The 24,760-nt window shown below is 35.0% G+C and overlaps 1 protein-coding gene across 1 annotated transcript in view; it reads right to left on the bottom strand.

Annotated features, from left to right (window-relative positions):
* Positions 1–589: 589 nt before the first annotated feature.
* The window catches only part of ADAMTS20 (ADAM metallopeptidase with thrombospondin type 1 motif, 20), a gene marked incomplete at its 5' end in the record, with an annotated part of 136,106 nt that continues 111,935 nt past the window's right edge, over positions 590–24,760 (bottom strand). The window contains 8 exons of the mRNA XM_011999063.1: positions 590–851; positions 3,078–3,182; positions 15,813–15,904; positions 21,233–21,366; positions 21,908–21,999; positions 22,087–22,181; positions 22,379–22,508; positions 23,216–23,413. Coding sequence (XP_011854453.1) covers positions 762–851; positions 3,078–3,182; positions 15,813–15,904; positions 21,233–21,366; positions 21,908–21,999; positions 22,087–22,181; positions 22,379–22,508; positions 23,216–23,413 — 936 coding nt within the window. The remainder of the gene's footprint in view (positions 852–3,077; positions 3,183–15,812; positions 15,905–21,232; positions 21,367–21,907; positions 22,000–22,086; positions 22,182–22,378; positions 22,509–23,215; positions 23,414–24,760) is intronic.

The following is a 24,760-nucleotide window of genomic DNA, read 5'->3' as shown; positions in this document are numbered from 1 at the left end:
TATACACACACAAGAATTATAAAGGCAAAACAGAATATAAACATTATAAAAACAATGTATTGTTCTTGTAAGTACAATCAAATTTGAGGTAGATCTTAAAAATTAAATTATATCATATCTTTATTATACCCACAAAATTTTTTATTTACTATTTACCCCAAACATACATTTTTAATACACAATTTGTACCTCATTTTGAGGACTATTTTTTTAATTGAAGCACCGTAATCCACAAGTAAAAATTAAAGGAAAAATAAAACAAGGTATCTAAACTGTATGAGTAGAAAGTATAATGGCTCTGTGCTTTTTTATGTAACTATTGATTAGCTACTTGTCAGAAAGATTAAATAATGTTTATAGTAATTTTGAATGTTTATTATCCTAATATTTACTTGCTTCATTTTAGCTAGTAGAATAAACATTTCATTGTACAGTACAAAGCTGAGCAGAGATTTACACATGTGTTTATAGGTATAAGATAAGTGTGATCCAGTCCAAGATGTTAAGAGCAGCACTGTCTTGGTATAATTCATTCGATCCTGGTATTCTCTATTATAAATTATTATGTTCTTTAAAAAAATCCTGATTAATAGAACCTTATTAAGCAGTTATTTGAATCCCTGATGAGCACCCTGAAAAAAACGCAGAGACATATTAGACGTGGAAATCTCGGGAAGGGAGAAATAAAGAAATGAGCACCCGTCATTTGAATGTTCCAGAGAATATCTCCTCTTTAGGGCATACATCCCCCTTCTAAATGTTCATATGACTTGAATTGGGAGACCAGTAGTCATGTGAGGAAGACACTTTCCACAGTACCCTCCACACTTGCCGAAAAATCTGGTTCCATCCTGAAAATTGGAAGAAGAAATATAGAAGAATCTTATACAAGCTGATATCTGCATGCAAATAGCAGAAAAAGCAAATGCTTTGAATCATATGGCTAAAATCATTAGAGGTTTCCTATAAGAATTGCATTTGAGGTCAAAGATCATACCCTTTTGATATTGTTTGAACTGGTGGACATGGGAAAGTTAAAGGATATTAGATAACCTGAGATTCATTTTAGCTAATTGAATATTATATACCATACTATAATTGAGACAATTTAAATCTCAATTAAGATTTAAATCCAATCCACATATTTCAATCTCAATCCACATATTTTTCATCTAGGTCTCTATTTGCTTCAGTGAGTTTATTAAAACCTCTCCCAATTTGCTATCCAATATTTACATAAATTTACATAATGTTCTCTTAGACCAAATAAAAGAAGGATATTGTATAAACTTGACTTTAAAGGTATATAATTCATATTCTATCCCATTTATTTCAAACATCTCGTGGAGGCATTAGAAACACACTCTGGAGAAAAGTATAGAAGGTGGTAAAATGGAGAAAAAAAATTAAAACTGGGCTGAAAGTAGTCATTAGAATTAGAAAAGAACTAAAATGGGAGATTGTTCCATAAGCAGAGCAGTTCACTGAGGAACAGGTGGCAGAGGTGGGCTGAAGCGGGTTGGTCAGGACGTGATAGATGCACTCTCGAGATGCCTTACATCTTTAGGTCTAAAAGTGAAGACTGAAGACATTTCTAGAACACGACACAAAAACAGGTTGAACTCCTATCATATCTGGAAAAGGTAATTTTTTTAAATCTAAGGGAGTAAAGATAGAGAAGAAAACTGTAGGTTCTGAAGACATTTTGAGACGGAAGAATGTTTTGAGAATGGAAGCTTTTGAAGTTACCTTTTCTTTCTAAAGCAATTTTAGCTCTGGAGAACCTGAGTACACAGAGAAGGGAAAGGCAGTAAAATCTCAGAGTTGAATAATTCCCTGTTCCCTCTGTTGTAGTAAGAACTCAATCTTCATTAAACTTATTGGCAAAGGAAAATATGTTTGCATTTCTGTAAGTATATCTGGATTTTACCAATCAGTTTCACACCGGGCATCAGATCTCAAGAAATAGTTATGTGCAACCTTTTCGATTGAGATAGAAGTTCTCAATGAAATAAATAATGAATTAATATTTAGAATAGAAGTTAATAAAAACACAACTCTTTTGTTAAGTAAAGCCCAATTTTATCAACTTCAGAAACAGAATGTTTTAAAGGCTATGACTATCAGAATACTAAGTTTCATTTATGAGAAATATTTATATAAATAGGAGTATAACAAAAATCACTTTTATCATAAGAAATAAAAATCATAAAACATTAGAGTATACAGAGGTTGTTGCTGGTGCTAATTTATGTGTAATATAAGTGGGAACACGTATAACCTAGATCCAGATTTACTATGGGCAGGGCTATGTTATCTAAGACACAATAACCGTGAGTAATAGAAAGCGTTTCTTGAAGTGTACATGTTGGAACACCATACCTGCAGAAAATTAAGTGGATTCTATTTGGATAATACGACATGTGCTATAGTTATAATAATTATATAAATAAACTATACAAATAGTTATAACTATATATATATATAAAAATACTACATGACAGTCTATATTTTTACAAATAAAATAACAACGTTATCTAGATAAAGACAGGAAAACATGACTACAACATAAATACATAATCCTAATTCTTGAAAAAACTGTGAAGAATATTTGTTAAATGACAAGGGTCTCCAACACTACCCCCATCACTAAAACAGTGAGGGAAGAAAACAAAAATTAACACTCATTTTGAAATATTAAAACCTGTAAACCTTCAGTAATTAAAGTATAGTAAAAAACATACCTTTTTTGAAGACCTGTATTTCAAGTCATTAGCTCCAAACTTGAGATAGACAAAACCTGTATGTCCTGGCATTTGGCAATTTATGTTCAGACATCTATAGCCCATATATGGATTCATAAGTATACAAAACCTACACATGCACATTAATACAAATGAATCCTGTTTCATTTCATAAATTGATGTTGTGCTCCATTATATATAATCTACCCATTATATGCAATAACTCTTTAGTCATCAATTTCATACAAGTTTACATTTAAGGTAGAGAGCCTTTAATGCTAGTTCATAGCACAGAAGTATTTCAAACAGGCTTTTTGGTCCTGCAGGACTTACCTCTGATCTCCGTATGCTGACAGAGGTATAACTCCCCTGAGCAAGCCACTTTGCTGTGTTGGATATCTTCATCCCAGTTCCTGCTAAATTAATGCTAAACTGTCCCTGGATTGTAAATAAAACAAACAAAAATAGATGGAATTTATAAATACTTAAGAATGCTCTTGGCTAACAACATCTGAACAGGAATTATATAAGGATGGACTCAAGATACTCTTCAAGAGTCTTTTATAAAATGAAGGAATATCGATATAACCTTACTCTAAAGAAAATGAACCAGTTAAGGACTTTGAAAATTGATTACAAATAAGTCTTCTGAATTGCAAGTGACAACTGAATTAATACTATATAATGCTATTTGTGGAGAAGTAACTCTGCCCAACTCCAGGACTCTATGATTTGACAACTAGAGCTAATGGTCCTGTAGAAATTAGTAAATCCTGACAGAAATAGCGTTCATGGGGACCAATATTTGCTGCACTTTAACATTTCTACACTTTCTATTTTTGACCCTTCATTGCTAACTTCTATGATGTTTCACCTATTTGACGTGTTTTCCAGAATCTCTGTTATTGCCCCATTCCTTTTGTGATAAGAATATTACTTCTTAACTCACCACACAAAACTATCTAACATAATATTATTGTCCTGGCAATTATATCCATTTTAAACACCAAAAACGGTGTTTAGATGTGTGATGCCACATGGTTTACACACATTATGGTGTGTGGGTCCCCTATGAGCTTTATGATCTAATTCTTTCCAAGTACAGGACCATTTTTATGTCAAAATATTTCAGACTATCTTTGTTAACTATTAAATTGCAATGTTAACTGAGAAAATGTGTGATTAAAATAGGTAACACTTGTGTCACATGTATATAATTTTACAGTACAGATTTAAACATTGAAAAGTAGAACTTATAAACAAGTTCAGTCTACTGACAATGTTCAGTATGCATATAGATTCAGAACAATATTAAGACAGTCTTCAATTACATCACAATATCTCAATGGCTTAAGACTCATGAATCTTTAGCAAGACTGTGATGAAACACTGGATTTTATATTATATGAATGAAAATATTATCTTGTCATAAAAGCAAAGTCTAAATAAACTCTCTCTATATAATGTGAATTATTAATATTGCTAAAACAATTAGATATCAATTTAGTCATTAACTTGGATTTCTTAGCAATCTTATATTGTATATTTCTCATTTAAAAACAAATAAAGATCAAATATTTGTATAAAACAATGACAATAAATGGAGAATTTTCCATTGCAGAAATAATTAGTTTTAGATAAATTTCAAAGACAATTTATCATATACAACATCACTTGGTTATGAAATTTAGAATATGAACTCTATGTCAGCTTCATTGCTGTATTCCCAGAGCACAGAACAGGGCCTAAGTTCTCAATAAGTGTTTTCAAATGGATGAATTAAGTGCAGCATTAAAAACATTAAATAGTAGTATTATAAAAGTAAATACACAAATACATATATAAAACTCTTCAGACTCTATGATAATGAATGACACTAAAACTAGACAAAGTAGTATTTTATGTTCACAAATACTTGAATAAAAAGAATTGATTCTTAGGATATATTATTCCATTTGATACTTAATCAACCTGATACAGGTTTTGCACTGTATACCTCCAATCTCACATTCCTTCTCAGATAGGCTTTTCACCAAATAAAGTTATTAAAAAATGAAAATATATTCTATCATGTAAATTTCTTGTAACCAGATGCTCCTTGAGTGCCCGGATTGGACCATGCAACCTAATACCGTTTTTCCATTCTTCCATTTGTTCTCTACCTCCCTGATCAATATGCCTTAAAAATATTCAAATGTATATACACTGGAAGTAAAAGGAATGAATCTGATGGACTACCAACAGCCTTAGGTGGTCATTAACACAATTAGTTGAGTCTAGAACTATTGATTGTTCCATTTCTCTGGACTAATTTTCATGAGCTTTATTTCTGTTCTTAGTCCTCACTTAAAAAACTACATAATACGATCTCAAAAAAAATGGTAAAACAATTATCTGAAATTTGGTATGATGTTGATGGAGCTGAAAACACATCTCACTCATTTGTTCAAAATTAACTGACTGGCAGAGATGGTGTCAAGTACCATAAGAGTTCAGACAGATCTCACTCTAAATCTGTCAAGTGAAATAGCATATGTACCTAAAAAAAGTAATTCAATGAGAGAACTATAAGTGCCATAAAAGGGTACTTATACATTCCTATAGGATTTTAGAAGTAATAAATAAGTGAATAAATGTGTTAATTAATTCCAATACTTCATTTAAGATTAAAATTTAAACCTCAAACCTAATCTTTAATCTAAAAATTGTTCAACATATGAGGTCTCTCTATCTCTCTGTCTCTCTCTCTCTCACTGTCTCTCACTCCATACATGCATATGTAGTATGAAATGTCAAGAGAGTAGATACGTAGTATGAAACTTATCTCCTCTTCTACCCTCCTGACATTTTGAAGAAGCAGCCACTACACAAATTAAAATTTCAGCAGCCAAATCACAAATGGAAGGTAATATGATTCAGAAGACCTAGGAATTCAATAAATTGGAATGTTTATTCTTGAGTAACTGGCTGTGTCAAAGAAAAAGGTAGGTATGGGTATAAGATAGAGGAGAAGCATATAGATAGATGCAAGTTTTAACGTTTCACTTCTTGGATTGACTGGTTGGTTCACGTGTGCTCATTAAATAATTATGTTTTACAGTTTTTAAATGTACTGTACACATTTTATTATGTATGTACTCTATAGATCTAATATAATACCAATACAAATTTTCTACCCAGAATCTTTATAGATACAGAGAGTTGATTCTAAAATTTATAAAGAAAGGCTATGGATATAAATAGTTGAGATAAGCTTACAAAAGAAGAATGGAGCTGGAGGACCCATACTACTTTAACACTTATCATAAAGCTATCCTAATCAAGACATATGGTGTTGGTGAAGACAGATACATGTAGATCAAAGGAAAAAAAGACCCACATAAATATGGCCAGTACTTTTGACAAAGGTAGAAAGGCAAATAAGTGGAGAAAACATTGTCTTTTCAACATGTGGTGTTAGAACAATTGGGTATCTATATGTTTTTGACTCAGATGAAAAATTAAGTCTATAAATCCCCCAGACTTAATACAAAATTTAATTCAAAATAAATTGTAGGTCTAGGTGTAAAGCATAAAACTATAAAAAGTTTTTGAAGAAAACTTCCAAAAGGAGAAAAATCTTAGTAATTTGAGCTTATTTAATGATTTCTCAGAAACGAGTCTAAATGTACAGTCCATAAAAGAAAAATTTGACTTTATTAAAATCGAAAACTGCTTGGTGAGAGATACTTAAAAGAAAGAAAAGACAAAGTTTGGACTAGAATGCCGTATCCAACAACAGACTTGTATCCAGAACATATAAAGAGCTCTCGAAACTCAACAGTAAGGAAACCAACATCCCAGGTTTTAAAATGAGTAAGACTTGAAAATGCATATCACCAGCTGGGTGCAGTGGCTCACACCTGTAATCCCTGCACTTTGGGAGGCCGAGGTGGGTGTATCACCTGAGGTCAGGAGTTCAAGACCAGCCTGGCCAACAGGGTGAAACCCTGTCTCCACTAAAAATACAAAAATTAGCCGGGCGTGGTGGCAGTCGCTTGTAATCCTAGCCACTCAGGAGACTGAGGCAGGAGAATTTCTTGAACCTGGGAGGCAGAGGTTGCAGTGAGCTCAGACTGTGCTGCTGCACACCAGCCTGGGTGACAGAGCATGACTCTGTCTCAAAAAAAATAAAAATAAATAAATAAATACTTAAAAATGAGCATAAAAAGACAAAGGACATAAAAAGAGAGCAGGGGTAGCAATGTTGATAAAAGACAAAGGAGAATTTGAGTCCCCAATCATGAAACTATGACAAGGAAGTGCTGAAAGTAATAATCCACAAAGAAGACATAACACATAATAAATATTATGTATCAAATCATACAGCAACAACTTTTATGAAGCAAAATCTATGAGATATGCATGGAGACACAGATAAGGGAGGGGACCACCCCTCATATTGTCTTGTGCCCAATTTCTGCCTCCAAAGAAAGAAGAAGTAAAAACTAAAAGGCAGAAATGAAATCCACAGGCAGACAGCCCAGCGCCACACCCTGGGCCTGGTAGTTAAAGATTGACCCCTGCCCTAATCGGTTATGTTATCTATAGATTACAGACATTGTAGAGAAAAGCACTGTGAAAATCCCTATCCTGTCTTGTTCCAATCTAATTACCACTGCATGCAACCCCCCGTCACGTACCCCCTGCTTGCTCAATCAATCACGACCCTCTCACGTGGACCCCCTTAGAGTTGCGAGCCCTTAAACCAGACAGCAATGGCTCACTTGGGGAGCTCGGCTCTTCAGACAGGAGTCTTGCCTATGCTCCCGGTTGAATAAACCTCTTCCTTCTTTAATCCGGTGTCTGAGGAGTTTTGTCTGTGGCTTGTCCTGCTACACAGACACACCCTAATAATAGGAAAAATCAATATACCACTTCCAGTAACAAGAGAGATCAAGTGAACAAAAGGACATGATTTAAACAATGTAATCGAAAGGGTAGATCTTATGGATATATATTAAACTCTACACCTTGATAATAATGAATACATATTCCAAATATCTCACAACTGACTTTTAACATTCAAACTGGATGCTGGCCATAACCCACTGACATTAGCCAAATATGATTATTTCTCTTACTTTTATGTAATTACCAACCAGTTAAAGAGATCCACATTACTTTTGTTTTTAAAAGTTTTTGTGGCTTTGCAAAAAGTACAAAACATTTACTTTACTTTTGACATACGCATTCTAAAGTCACACCACACTCCTTAATTTCATCTCATATTGCAATGTGGCAAAGTTTATTTTCCCTAAAAAGTGCCATATGTGTCCATACTCATTTTAGCGTTCCTATCCCAGACTATCCTGTCACATGCAAACACAGAGGATGTGGGTTTGATGAATCCCAAACAACAGTATAAGTTCTGTGACATCAAACATCTGGAGAGTATTCATGCAGATGCTGTGTAACATAACACAGAATCTGGTTTATATATTGACAGAACATCTCCAAAAATATTGGGCAGTTTGTATTTTTGGTAACAGTAGCCTCAAGCAGATAAATACAGGCTGAATATAGAAAGACACAGCTCCTTTTGACAGCATGTGTCTATGCCCAATAACATCTAATTTTGGAAATGGAGCGTTTCTGAAATTTGCGTTTCAGAAATGCCTAGAAAACCATGCAAGGGAGACATCTCGCCCCAGTGGGCAGGAAGAGCATTTTATTACTGGTTCTGCCTGTGACTTTCTTAAGGATCTTCCTGTGACTTTCTTAAGGATCTTGGACAGACTGTTAACATGGAATGTCTGTTTCTTCAGTTATAAACTGGGTAATCTCAGTTTACAGCTATATAACTTTTTCAAGATCTTATAGGGAAAAAAGGATTACAGAGAAATTGGAGAAACGGAGTTAGAAAGAAATGGAAATAGCTATCTTATTATTTAAAAACCTGATTGTGCAAATATCTCATTCAAATTTCATGTACATGAAGAAATATTTTATTTGTAATAATTGGGTTTCTGTTCAGATATTTCCTATAAGGAAAGTTCATTAATAAGATAAAAGAAAATTTGATTCCATTTGACAGTTATATGATGTACTTGTGTATGCATCTCCTGAGATTTTCTTCATGTCTCATTGACCAGACCTTTCCCAATTCAACGAGTAATGACAAGGACCAGATTTCCAGAACTGGGTGACTTTTCCAAAGTAACAACATTTGTTAGGCCTTGTATTAGCAGACTAGGTTCCATTGTCAATTTACCTATCTCTAATTACATCAAATATATGACCAGAAGGCATAGCTTAAAAGGAGGATGGGTTGTTGGACAAGTTGACCAGTCTTGAGATAGGTTAACCATTGTAGAATGTATAATCGCCATTTAAGAGGGTTGGAATGGATGTGTCACCAACAAAAGACATCTACATATCAAGGAAAAAACTGTTTAGAATGTTAAAAGTTTTAGATTACACATCCTTGACTTAAGAACAGGTATAAAAAGAGACAGTGCAGGACTTCAGGAGAGGAGGGGCTCAGCAGGGAAAGGACAGTCCTGGGAAGGGAACTGAATAGAAAGCAGTAGGTCAGAGTCACCATGTTAGAGGTAGGTATTTATCACCAATATGGGTGAAATAGGGAATTGGAAAGAAGAATGGACATAAATAGAGCTAACCAGCCTCAAAGATTGAATGAGAACATAGGATTCCTCTGCAAAGTTGCCTGCCTTTAAAAATACAATCATGTGAGGAAGCACTTCTAGAATGGTGATGTGAGGAGCCCATGGACACTCTCTCCAGTGAAACAAACACGACTGGTGAAAATTATAACTATAACCACCACTTAAAGTCTCTGAAATTTTTTCTATGGTTATATGGAAAAGGGAGAAACATTTATTCAAGAAAATGTATTAAATCTAGGTAAGAACAGTGAGACTCTGTGGCATCTGAAGCATGGCTCACCCTCTTTTCCTCCCACCTCAGCAAGATGATCGTTCTAATCATGGTGAATGCAGTTAAGGATATAGGACTCCATTCCCCCCCAGCTCCCTGTTAAGGCTATGGTTTCTCTTTGAGAGGGGCAGGCCACCAGCATTTCTCATTCCACTCAGCTCTGTACTGCAGAAGTTGAATTATAGGCAAGAGTAGCTGAGAGTCTGAAGCTCCCTTCTTCCACCCGGTCCCTACTCACAGAGCAGTCAGTCCACCCCAGGCATGGTAGATCAAGCACACTAGGCCTGAAATGTCCCCACAGAAAAATCATTGGTAAGGCAGACACGCCATGCTGAAAAGGTCAAAAGTCAAGAAGACCAGGGATTACTGCCATGACTCAGCACTCCATTTATACAGCAGGGGTGTTACTCTGAGGAATGGGCCACTGTCCCTGTCCCCAGATCCACAGTATTGCAGAGCTTCTTCCCAGGGAGAGAATCAAGTTGTAAAAATAGGAAATTCACTAGCTTTTCCTATTGTGACTGAGCTTATTTGGAATAGAACCTGGAGAAGTTCAAGTCTAGGTACTCTATGGAAAAGAAGATTTTAGTGGTGTGTTGTTAAGAGGAGGGTAGTAGCTCAATGAAGGCAAATGGTAGATAAGATTGAAGTTTAACAGAGAGAACCAGAGAATGAGGCAACTAACAAAGGCTCTTCTTGGGGACTTCCCTGATCTCAGAGACAGACTATAAGACTAATTGAGGCCATGGGGTCTCAATTTAATTGGATCAGATTATGGAGTTATTTGTGTCCCCAAAATATTGTTGAAAGAATAGGGAAATTGTCTAGCAATGAGCAGAGCTCTTGCTAAGCATCCTATCAGTAGAGACAGACCATGGACAAACTCAAAACAGTTTCAGGGAATGAGAACTGAAGAAAGCCCAGCTAAGACCATTGTTACCTCTGAAGGAGAGGAGCATCACGGTCACTGTGCATGCCCAAGACTGTGCCCACTGAGGAGCACCATCAAAGGCTGCACACTACAAGAGAAATAGAATTCACTGAAACAGTTCAGTCAGGTAATCAAAAAAGAAGCAAACAACAGCCATAACAAGAAGTCTCAGAAGGGAGGGTGAAATCAGTAATCACTGTTGCTAAAATATAGCTACCTAAAATGTCCAGTTTTCAACAAAATTTATGAGGCATACAAAGAAACTGGAAAGCATGATGCATACACAAGAAAAAAGTCAAGAAAAACTTCCTTTGAGATGTATCAGATGTCAGACTAAGCAGACAAAGACTTCAAAGCAGCTAATACAAATATGTTCAAAGGACTAAAGAAACCATGTTTAAAAAAGTAAAAGGAGGTATGATAACTGTGTCTCATCAAATAGAGAATATCAATAAAGATGAAGATATCATATTTCACAAAGAGTCAGAGGAAAACTCTGAAGATGAAAAGTACAATAATCAAGATTAGAAAATTCACAAAGGGGGCTGAAATTGTCTACTGGATCTAGTAGAATTGGCAAAGTTAAAGGGATGTTAATGATGCAGTCTGAAGAACAGAGAAGAAAAATGAAGAAGAAAAATGAACAGGGCCTCAGAGGAATGAAAGGACACCATTAGGTGCACCAACATACGCACAATGGAAGTACCAAAAGGAGAGAAGAATTAAAAAGAGCAGAGAATATATTTGAAGAAATAATGACTGAAAATTTTCCAAAATCAGTGAAACATATTAATTTACCCATCCAAGAAGCTTAGTGAACTCCAAGCCAAGTAGACACAAAGAGAGGCACATCAAATATGACACAGTAAAGATATTGAAAAACAAATACAAAGAGAAAATCCCCAAAAACACCAAGAGAAAAATGACCACATCCATGGAACCCAATAAGATAAAAGCTGACATCTATTATCTACTTAGAAGTCAGAAGGCAGTGTGATGATATATTCAAAGTGCTGAAAATAAAAACTGTGCATCAATAATTTTTCAATAAGCAAATCTATCATTCAAAAAGGAAGGCAAAATAAAGACACTCCTAGATAAAAAAAAAAATTAAATAAATGAGAGGACTTCTTGCTAGCAGATCTACTTTACAAGACATACTAAAGGAAGTTCTTCAGGCTGAAATCGAGTAACATCAGACATTAATACAAATCAACACAAAACAATCAAGAGTACTGATAAAGGTAATTATGCAGATAATTATAAAATACGCTATAATTGCTTTTGTCTTCACTTTTCTTATTTTAACTGATTTAAAAGCAATCGTATAAACCAAGGTATATATAATTATATTATTGACCTGTAATATATAGACGTGTAACATATTTGACGATAAGGGGACAAATAAGAGAGGTGGAAGCAAAGCTGTTTTAGAGTTAGGAAATGACACAAGATGATAAGTCAAATCCACAGGAAGAAATAAAGAGAACCAGAAATACTAAATGAGAAGGTTTATGTAACCAAGTCTATGAATATATAATTGCTCTATCTTCTCTCATATTATGTAAAAGACATAAAATTATTTAAGTTAATATAATAACAATATGTTGCAAGTTTGTTGCCTTTATAAATGGTATATGTGTAACAAATATAGCAGAAAAAGAGAAGAAATAGGTCATTTATAGTAGTACTGTCTTTATATTTCACTGGAAAGATAGGAATGCTCAATAGTAAAATGTAAAGTACATTATGATAAGACATATACTGTAAGCCTTTGAATAACCACTAAGAAAACAATTCAAAAATAATGAAAAAATTGAGGAAATTAAAATGTTAGCCTAGAAAACATTCACTGAATAAAAAAGAAAGCAGTAAGGAGGAACAGTTGAACAAAGACAACATGAGACATATAGAAAACAAAAAGTAAAACGGCAGATGTAAATCCAGACATAGCAATAGTAACGTTAAAGAAATCCAATCAAAGGCAGTAATCCAACAAAATACTCTATAAGAGACATTCTGAAGAGCCAAAGATATAAATAAGTTGAAAGTAAAGGGATGAAAATACATATAGCAATTCTAACAGAGCCGAAGTGGCCACACTAATATCAGATAAATTAGACTTTAAAACAAAAACATTACTGTAGATAAAGACAAATATTTTATAATAAAAAGGTCAATATGTTAGGAAGTTATGACAATTATATATTCATGTACAACAAAATCTCAAAATAAATGAAGCAAAACAAAGTACATAAAAGATTGAATTGAGAAATAGACAATTTAAAAATAATAGTTGTAGAATTTCAGCAGATAGAACAACTAAGCGGAAGATCAACAAGAAAGAAAGAGTTGAACAACACTATAAACCAATAAGGTCCATAGTCTATAGAACACTTCATCCAACAACAACAGAATGCACATTCTTCCCAAGAATGTATTGAAGATTTTCCAGGACAAACTATATGCTATACCATAAAATAAGCCTCAATAAATTTAAGTAAATAAAATAACACAGAGCGTGTTTTCCAGTCACAATAAAGGTTGAAATTCAAAAAAGAAAATTTGGCAAATTTACAAATACGTAGAAATCAAACTCCACACTCTTAAATAACCAATATATCAAAGACATAACTATAGATAATAGAAAATAAAATAAATTAAAGGAAACACACAACATACCAAATATTTTGGGATGCAACAAAAGAATTGATTAAAGGAAAATTTATAACTATAAATGCCTATATTAAAAAGGAAAAATAATCTCAAATCAATAATCTACCCTTTTACCTTAAAACACTGGAAAAAGAAGAGCAGAGGATTATAATGGAATACTATGAACAATGTGTGACAACCAATTAGTTAACTTAGATAAAACAAATTCCTAAAAAGACATAACTACCAAAACAAATTCAAGAACAGCAAAAATTTGAATACATCTATAATAAATAAATAAAGTAAACTGGTAATTAAAACAACTTTCACAAAAAGCCCAGGCTCAGATGGCTTTCCTGGTAAATTCTACCAAACATATAAAGAATACATTTTTCACAAACTCTTTCCAAACAGTACAATAGGAAAAAACATGTCCCACTACATTCTATAAGGCCACTACTTCTGTGATACCAAAACGAGACAGATATCACAAGAAAAACAAAGATACAACAATCTCTCCTACAAATATGAAATATTCTCGAAAAATACTAGCAAACCAAATTTAGTGATATAGGAAAATAATTATACACCATGACTAAGTGGGATTTATCACAGGAATGCAAGATTGTGTTTCAACATACAAAAATAAATCAGTGTGGTAACACTCTATCCAGTAATGGACAAAAACCACAGGATCTTCTCCACAGAAAATCCAACATCCTTTTATAATAACACTTAAGCTAGAAACAGAAGGACATGTCCTCAACCTGATCAAGGATATCTAGAAAATACTCTTAGCTGACATACTTAACATACACATGAAACTAACATACTTGCTGCTGAAGGACTGAATGCTTTTTGCCTAATATCAGAACACAAGGATGTTCACTCTTGCCACTTTTATTCAGTATTGTACTAGAAGCTGTAGTCAGGGCAATAAAACAAGATAAAGAAATAAAAGGTATCTAGATTGAAGAAGTAGTAAAATTATCTTTATTCGCAGATGACATCACTGTGTGTAAAGAAAATCCTAAGAAATCTACTGTTACAACTAATAAATTAGTTCAGCAAAGTTGCAGAATACAAGATCAATCCATACAAATAAAGGTAAAAATTAATGATTTATTTGGGCCCCAGATTTGGGTTCTCCTTACCAACAACTCTACCTGTCAAAGCCTTCTTACTGTTGAGCTGGAATCTACTGCCCTATTAATGCCTCCTGGAGGAACACACATGACCTCATTCCTCTTTCATGGTATGGTAGTTCTTTAAATATGTAAAGATCGTTACAATTATCTCCCACTCTTTTCCTGGCTACCTTCTCCATTTTCCTTAGTTGACATGATTTAAACCCTTCTTTCTTTCCTGTGATCCCCCCCTACTCCTAAGTAGATTGAAAATGATCTTTTACAGATAGAAATTTTAAAATAACTGTAATGTTTCAGTATCAAATAAAAATAAATCCTTCCATCTTGCTATTTTGTTTTGTAACCTTATGACTATATTAGGTTGTTTATAAATCACTCCCTGCTCTAAAGGAGTCATACTGAACTCATGCTGGGTGAATAAAACACCTATGTCTTTTCATGTAACATCACCACATTCAGTTTGAGTTTCTGGACCTAAGTTAAGATGTATAGATTTATCTAGGCTTTTATTCATTTCAGCCTGTAGTTCCAGTGTCTCTTGATCTCCTTTAAGTTCTCTAACAGAAAATGTCCTCTCTTCCTAATATAAGCGTAACTTCAATGTCATATGATGAAAATTATAAACAGAATAGTCTAAGAAAAGAGGTCTATGACAAACTATTAACTACTTCTCTTCAAAATCATACAATATAGTAATTACCGCTTGTCTTAGGTAGTAGATTTGATTCATATATTCCATTACCAATGAGTCACCTAAAAGTGCTATATTCATCTAGCTTACAATCCTTCATCTTACCATAAAAATATTGTTTTCATTATCTATGTAAAATCTCTAGTTAAAAATGTGAGAGTAAATTTTCTTCTAAGAAGCATGCTCTATATTGGAAATCATGGAAATGACATAAGAGCATGTGAAGAGAACTCTGGAAATAAAGGATAAAAGCAAGAATAAAAATATGAAAATGTATTCAACATAAATTTTACCAATAATAGACTCTCATTTGGAGGATGTTACAGACCTAGGAAGCTATTAGAACTGATGTCAGCAGAAGTGTATGAAAGTCACATGCTTGTGATCCGTTCCTTTGCCTTTTGACAAATATCTATTCATTTCCATGGACTAAATGGAAAGATGAAAAAACTGATAACATATTATGGAAGAAGAAATAGAATCTGTTTAAAATTATTGTTACACCTTTTAAACAAACCCAAAATTGGCAAAGATGCTTTTCCTCCAAAGATTATCTATGACCTTTGAAACAAAGTGCATATATGAAGCTTTGCATTTCTATTTACTTATGTTTATTGCAATATTCTGGTCAAAAAAAATAAATGAAGAGAAGCTATAATTTTTTTTCACAATGAAAGAAAATTAATCAAACAAATGTGAAATACCTGTGGGCATCTGACAGCACTGTAGCAATCTCCAGCTGTGGCAAATGGAACTGCATTTCCAAATATTGTTTTGGAAAAACGAAGGTCTGTAGCTAGAAAATAATAAATAGAAAATAGAAAATAATAAATGAAACTCTTTAGCATGGAGACAATAATGCAATCTTTGTCATCAAACACAGAGTTTTCATATTACTTAGTAAACATACATATTTATATATTAATTTTAAAATTTTAAGCACAAATGCCACAATTCTAGTGTATAACATAGACTAGGCTCTCAATGAATAAATTTTGTTTAATACAAAAATGTTCATATCATAAATTTCCCTAACAAATGGCAAGCATATTAGTAATTAAATAGAAGATTTAAAACTAAATAAATGCATTATTACATTTGAAGTCACAGAATATCTGAAATAGATAAAGTGGGGTCAGAAGCAAAATCACTGGAGAAAAAAAGGTTATGTAAACATAAATGACAAAACAATAAAATTGAATGCTTATGGACAGCATATATAAAAATTCATTTAGGTAATTCAAAATCTCTCCACAGAGAAAAATCTCTCCACAGGAAACCAGGAAGCTTTCCATGGTTTACCAGAGCCAGCTTGTAACAAATAGTGAGAGCCAACTGTGTGCATCTCTTCCCAAGCCCAGGTACAATGAGGTCATGTTGGTAGCTTATGATTGGTCATGGCGGGAATATATACACCATGTATATATTTGTGCCTAACACCACAAATCAGACTTTTTCTTCCCTGAATAACTGGTCATCATTCATCTGCACACCACTATCTATTTGTGGCATTTGTGGGTTAGGCTGGGAAAGATCAGAGACACAACTTTCAAAGCATCTATTGTTACTATCTCCAAAAGCATGTCAATCAACAGCCAGTTTCATCAGCCAATTACACAATGATGACTCATAAGTATATATGCAGTTCACTTGACTCTGATGAGTTACAGAACATATATCAAACTCCTGTTGGGCATCATTACTTGGATGACCCACAGATACCTGTCATTTAACATGTTCAAAGCTAAATGAATTACCTTTTTCTCCAAATTTATTTGCCCTGGTCTATTTCCCATTTCACTAAACTGTATTACCATCTGTCTTGTTATTTTAGAAACCTTTCTAAACATTCCATGTCACTAATTCCCACACCCCTTCTATCAGAAAATCCTGTAGTGTCTACCTCTTTAGTATTTCTCAGATGGGTATCCTGACCCATGTTTCCAGTACTCATCACTTTTTATCTGAATTGTTACATTAGCTTCCTAATCATTTTTCATGGATACAATTTGTTCTGCCTCCAACCAACTCTATTCCTTCCCCTGCATATGCCTTTACGCTTTTATTCCAATGGCTCCTATAACTTACAAGATAAAATTCAAATGGATAGTTTAGTATACACTGTTCTTCATGATCTGCTCCCTGCAAACTTCCCTAATAAGCTACCATCCCCCAACCTACATTTGATTTATGTTTAGACAAAACTAGACTGCTTTTTATTCTCTGATACCAGCAAAATGCTTCTCCCTTCCATGCTTTTGTTCATGCTTCTCCCTCCTCCTAAAACTCATTTTTTGCCACTTTTGTTAACTCAAAGTTGTCTTGAGATTGTTCAAACTATCTGTTCCTATAAACCTCTTGAGAAAAGCAAGGACTTTCAATTCAACAGATACTTATTTACAATATATTTTGCATTGGGCAGTATTATAGATATGGTGAACACAGCAGTGGGTGAAACAGAGGCCAGTGGAATCTGAGTCTTACCAGGAAGAGACAAGTTATAAAACAAATATTACAGTATATTAGGGGTGATACTTGCTATGGAAAGAAAATAAAGCAGAGAATAGAATGGGGAGGAAGAGAATTTAGTGGTGGAGAGTGGTTCTGGATGGCCTTATTTAGAAGATGAATTTCAGCAGAGACCCAAAAGAAATGAAGGGGTAAAACATACAGATAGCTACAGATGAATGTTCCTGGCAGATGCAAGAGTAAGTGCAAAGGCCTTAAGATGGGGGCATACCTGGTGTGTTCAAGGAACAGCAAACAGGCCACTGTGTCTATAGTAGGAGTGATGAGAGGGGTCGGGGCAGCAGAAAACTGAGAGGGAATAGAGGTGGGAACGTCATGTTGACTTTTGTTGACCAGTGAAAGGCACAGTTCTGTCCATAACAGCATGCACATTGAAAATTCACCTGACAGAAGTTGATGCTGAATTACATGTGGGTGTGGAAGAAAGGTAGAAGTTGAAGGTGTTGCTAGGTTTTAGCTAGACTAAGTAGACTATTATTGGTGGCATTTACTGCAGTGGTAAACATTTGGGTTTGAGGAGCAGGTTTGGCAGGAAATATTAGAAGTTCAGTTTTGGATACATTGAGTGTGACATGCCTATTAAACATTCATATGAATATGCTGAGTAGACAGTTGGATTTTGGAGTTTAGGGTAGCAGTCCAGGTTGGAAATGTGCATTTGGGACTGTCATTTAACAGGTGGTACTTGAAATCTATAAATTTAATGAGATTCCCAAATAACAATTGAATCCTACAGCTCCTCAACATTCAGAGTTGTAGAAGATGAAGAATAACTTGCCAAGTCGAGAAACAGTGAGAAAGACAGGAGGAACAGGGGTCAAGAAAGGCGCAAAACCACTAGAGGATGGTGTCCTGGTATACAAATGCTGCTGATGAATCATGTAAGATGAAAAACAAGACTTTATCATTGAATTTAGGGAAACAGGTTATTGACGACTTTGATAAGGACTGTTTCCTGAAGCGATATGAATAAGAGATTGATTAGAGTATAGCATGGGGAAAGAGAAATTGGAGAGTGCAAATTATAACTTGTTTCAGAAATTTTACTATAAATGAACACAGAAACTGGACAGTGGCTGGATGGGTAAAGGTCAAGATTATTTGCTCATGATTATGATGAAAGAAATAACATGTTTCTCTATGAAGAATTTAAATGATTCAGCAGCAGAATTGAGGATGTGAGGGAGATCATGAAATATGCTGAAATAATGTTCTTGAGTAGGTACAAGGCACTGAGTTTAGAGGACAAGGAGCAGGATTTGCCTTGGATGGGAGCATGAAGAGTTCATCCGAGTAAACAAGAGAAAGCAAAGGAGGTAGGTAAAGATTCAGGTAGGCGGGTAGATATGGAAGTGGGAACTTGAGCAATTCCCTTCTGGTTGTTCTTATTTTCTCAGTGAAATAGCGAGCAAGATCACCAGCAGTGAGTTAGTAGAATGGAGGTATTAAAAATGTTGAAATTCGAAGCTAGAGGAGAAAGTATAAGTTAGAAAAGTAGGAGAGAGAATGGACTAGGGAAATGCAATAGAGTTACTTGGTGGTGCCAAGGATCCCTGTAAGCTTAATACTCATGGGTTTAAAATGGTATCAGTCAGAAGGGCTGGTATTATTTGCCACATTCAGTTTTATGCTACAAGCACAGAATGGGTAGGAGGTTTAATTTAATCAAGGCTGGATTTTTACCATACAAGTTTGAGGAAGAAGAAGAGAGGAGCTGAAACTGTATATATTTGATATTGTATGCTTCGGGCCCAGACTAATGCCTGGCAAAATGGCAGCTTTGTTAAAAAGCAGCCTAGTTAACAGCAAATAAGCTACTGAGTGCCTATTAGAAACTTAGAGTGCTAATAACATGCTTATAACCATACACATTATTAAATGATAACCAATATTTATACAGCATGTACTCTATCAGGGATGTCCAATCTTTTGGCTTCCCCGGGCCACACTGGAAGAATAATTGTCTCGGGCCACACATAAAATACACTAACACTAAGAATAGCTTATGAGCTAAAAAAAAAAATCACAAAAAAAGTCTCAAAATGTTTTAAGAAAGTTTACAAATTTGTGTTGGGCCACATTCAAAGCCGCCCTGGGCCGCATGAGGACTGCAGGCTGTGGGTTTGACAACCTTGTATTACATGTAAAACAATGACTAGATACATTACAAATATCATCTCTTAATCATCACCAAATAAGAACAAAAAAAAAAAAAAAAGAAGGAAAGAAAAAGGAAATGAAGAAAAAACCTTAGTGGTAGTTTCTCATTTTACACATGAGGGAACTGAGGCTTAAAGACATATGCCCAACATCACACAGCTGATAAATGAAGATGAAGAATTACACCCAGACAGTCTAGAATTTATTATTGTAACCATAGTAACATAATGCTTCCACACTGTAGTAGATGGCGGATATTCAGTAAATCATAGCCATTATTATTAATAATAATGCTTCATAATTATATGACTATAATTTATATATTATGTATTCATGCATATGCTGTCTTAAATTTTTTTCATTGCTTTCTGTGACTTATGCACCATGCTAGGCACTGACGATTCACTGGCAATTGAGATGGAGCCTCTGCTAGTGAAATGCACTTTTTTGCATCTTCATGTAGATATGTAACTTTCAAGATGGCAGGCTGCATTTGCCTGGTGTATATTAAGTTCTATAAAGATGTTTTGACTTGATTGTATTATAAATTATTTTCTAGAAAAGCAATATGATGTATAATCTAAGGTCTGTGAGTAGGACTTTGTTTTCCTTAATGCCAGTTACTAATTGTATGAATGGAACAAGTTGCTTAACTTCCATATTACTTATAACAGTGTGATGTAATATCTGCCTTAACTAATATAAGAGTGTTAAAAAGGTCAAATGAGATAATGTATGGGAAAATACCTGATAAATTATCATTTGAAACTAATTTAAATGATTACTTTAAACCCTGCAAAAAGGTTCCACAAGTAGACTGAGAATATCAACTTTCTTATCCTTAATGTACCTGAGGATTTTAAGGTAGAGGATTTTATCTTGGAAGGGCAGTATCTTACTTGTCACTGTCATTACATTTTTATTAAGAGTCCCCAGCTGGGAGCGGTGGCTGACGCCTGTAATCCCAGCACTTTGGGAGGCCAAGGTGGGTGGATCACCTGAGATCAGGAGGTCGAGACCAGCCTGACCAACACAGTGAAACCCCATCTCTATTAAAAATACAAAAAAGTTAGCCAGGCATGGTGGCATGTGCCTGTATTCCCAGCTACTCGGGAGGCTGAGGCAGGAGAATTGCTTGAACCCAGGAAGCGGAGGTTGCAGTGAGCCAAGATTGCACCATTGCACTCCAGCCTGGGCAGTAAAAGTGAAACTCCGTCTCAAAAAAAAAAAAAAAAAAAAAAAAAAAAAAAAAAGTCCTCATGGTGCATGTCATTGCAGAGGAAGTATGTAGCTAACTGTTTTTTAAAAAGTAAGCAATTTTTGCACAATGCCAGGTCCTTCTCTGTACCCTGGCTACCATATATACCAACATATTGTTAGACATTCATAAGCAAATGGAGGCTTTTTGATTCTAAAATGTAGATTGAGCACTTACTTTTAATTTGCATGGAAGTGAGATCAATTCTTATTTTGCTGAAAACAGTGTATCCAGCAGCTAGGTGTCCATTGTCACATTCGCAGTCTTCCCTCCTACTCCCATTAAAAGGACATTGATACGGATTTTTTAGTCTGTAACAACATTGGAATATTTTAGTATTAGATGCGGTTACTAGGCCATAATGTAGATTATCTTTGGGAATAGAAAAATAAAACACACTCCTGCTCTTCGATATTATAATGTCAACAAGTTAAGAAAGAAGTAAAAATCACTTTAGGTGAAACTACAAAATTCTCAATGAAACATCTAAGAAGAGTTTGTAGAAAAATAATTCAACTGCAATTCTTCTAGCTTTTATTACTGGAATTAGTTTGATTTTATGAAAATGCACATAGTTCTTAAATTCTTCCCTTCTCCATGTCTGACTTCTCAGCCACAGTATTCTTAGTCAATCTCTCTGTCAATAGTCAATATTAACAGTACAGGTTAATATTCAAGCCTTTATTTCTGAACAGGCATTAACAACATCTGGTTTAGGTCCTAACATGTCTACCTGCTCCTACATTATTTGTCTCACATGTAAGCTATTCAAGTATCACTCTGAAGGCTAGACGTTCCAATTCTCTTGGAAGATCATGAAAATGCTCAGATAGACCAACACACATCTCATACCTAAAGCCATACACTTCAGAAAAGTTTTCTTCACCTTGGACCAGTGTCAAATATTCCTTAGGGTTCTCCAAGTGCATGTCTGCACAATGAATCTAAAGAAAAAATGTAAACATCTAGAAAAACTTTTTCCAAAGTCAATGATCAACGTTAAAATAAAATAGGAACTGTTTTCATAATACCTTTATTATTCTTCCCTTAATGTTAAGGTAATAGTCACCATCCTTTCTAATGTGGTTTTTCACTTGAATTTCTTTGCAGGTGGTAAATGATTTACCTTCAAAGACAAATTAACACAACTTAACACAGAGCAAATTACAAACACAGCATGAACCTAATCATAGAAATATTGCTACACTCTGAATATCTGACGCTTTGTTTTGTAGAGTGTGCAACTACTATAGATATTTATTTTAACTGAAACGTATTAGAAACCCTTAGGTATTAGGTAGAGTTTTGAAGTCTACTACTTACAGTCATTGGCATAGCATTTCTTTTGAGCACCTGGTTTTAAATGGTTTAAACATAAGTCACTGGACAAACCATGTTTGGTAACGCATTTCACTTGTCTCTTCATTATCCCAATTCCACAAGTCACTGAGCACTGCGAACAGAGTAAAATTTGAAGGTAAACTATATTATGAATCATAAGGCCAGAAAATCCAAGTCTCGTTTTCTTAGACCAAGTATTTCTGTAGCACACTGAGGGTCAGTAGTGGCTAGATCCACAGAAGACACAAAACTATGCTGTTGACTGGAGAGTCCCAGGTGGGAAAAATCCTTAGGCATGAGCCTGAATCTATTATTTCTCAGTTACTGGCTTCTTCTCATTCATTTTGTGCAGTTAGCAATGATACATTGTAAATACTTAATAAACATTAGTCAGTGATGGTAATTAAGACTATCTCATTAAGTTATGTGCTAAGTTTGCAAAGTGATATTTACTTACTTTCTATAAATTCAATTGGAAACAGATTATGATATAAATAACTTTTATTACTCATACGTCATATTTATTTTCTTCTTCACTTAACCAATAAATATTTCTTAAGCACTTACTCAAAGTGCAAGCGACTGTGCTAAGTCCTCTAAGGAACAGAAATAAGTATGAGTTATGGTCTCTGCTTTAAGCAAGTTATAGCAAGCATCAAACAAGAGATAAGATATTTATATAAATAACTGATAAAGTGGTTTTTAGACAATAGTGGTCTGAAGCAATTCTGAGGATCTAATTAGACATACAGATTACCAGATTTCCCACACCTAGAAAGTCTTATTCAGAAGTTTTAAAATTCATACTTATACACCGACCTTGCCCCATTTTCCAACTTTCCAAGTGGCCAAATGCAAACAGCTGTTAATGCATTTGTAAACCTGAGAGGAAGGCACCACAGGGCATTCTTGATAGACTATAGGCCGAAGTCGATGGAGCTTATGTTTCTTAGTAGATGGGATCCCGGTGCAATATGTAATCCTTTGTCTGTAACTAAATCCACAGTTGTTTGCACACTGAAAAATACATAATTAAAAGAGAAGAAAATGTCATTAACTTTAGCCAGGGCTTAATATTTGTCAGATGCTTAATATACATTATGCTGTGTCATTTCCACAATAATCCTATTTAATTAGTTTCATTTACAGATGAGCAAGCATAGGTTCAGACATGAGACAAGTTTCCCAGAGTTGTACCAACAAATGAAAGAAACTCACATTCAGGCTAGATTTTCTGCCTGTAGTGCCCGTGTGTGAGTGTGTGTGTGTGTGTGTTTTAATTACATTACCATCTTAACTGTATGAAACTGTATCTCCCAATAGGCACAGCTTTGGAGGAATAAAACATATTGAGGGTCCTTACTGGAAATAAAGGGTGTCTATTAGCCTTAGATCACTGGTAACAATGTATAAGTTAGCACACATGTATCTTCATAGATATAATGTAAAGTCTAATAACATTTGACTAAAATAGGTAAGTGATTTATGTGTAAATTAAAGCCCCAATCCAAAAATGGGCAAATAGATTTCTGCTTTTAGCAAAAGTGGAGTAACAAGGAATAGATTTACCTTATAACTTAAAACAACCAAATCATCTGGACAAAATATATAAAACAACGGCTTTTAAGAAACTCAACGTTAGATAATAAAGAATAGTAATCTATGACAGATGAGAAACAAAGTGACACTATAAAATCATTCCAGCCTACTGCTCTGAAAAACTTTCCAGAGGGGGTGGAGCAAGATGGCCAAATAGGAACAGCTCCAGTCTCCAACTCCCAGTGCAAGCGACACAGAAGACCGGTGATTTCTGCATTTTCAACTGAGGTACTGGGTTCATTTCACTAGGGAGAGCCGGACAATCGGTGCTGGTCAGCTGCTGCAGCCTGACCAGCGAGAGCTGAAGCAGGGCAAGGCATCGCCTCACCCGGGAAGCACAAGGGGGAAGGGAATCCCTTTTCCTAGCCAGGGGAACTGAAACACACAACACCTGGAAAATCGGGTAACTTCCACCCCAATACTGCGCTTTAAGCAAATGGGCACACCAGGAGACTATATCCCAAATCTGGCCAGGAAGGTCCCACACCCACGGAGCCTCCCTCATTGCTAGCACAGCAGTCTGTGATCTAACCACAAGGCATCATGGAGGCTGGGGGAGGGGCACCCGCCATTGCTGAGGCTTAGGTAGGTAAACAAAGCCTCTGGAAAGCTCCAACTGGGTGGAGCTCACAGCAGCTCAAGGAAACCTGCCTGTCTCTGTAGACTCCACCTCTGGGGACAGGGCACAGTAAACAACAACAAAAGCAGCAGAAACCTCTGCAGACGCAAACGACTCTGTCTGACAGCTTTGAAGAGAGCAGTGGA

This window comes from Mandrillus leucophaeus, unplaced genomic scaffold (genome assembly GCF_000951045.1).
Source record: "Mandrillus leucophaeus isolate KB7577 unplaced genomic scaffold, Mleu.le_1.0 Scaffold580, whole genome shotgun sequence".
In the NCBI taxonomy this organism is placed as follows: Eukaryota; Metazoa; Chordata; class Mammalia; order Primates; family Cercopithecidae; genus Mandrillus; species Mandrillus leucophaeus.
This window is presented reverse-complemented; position numbering and strand designations above follow the sequence as displayed.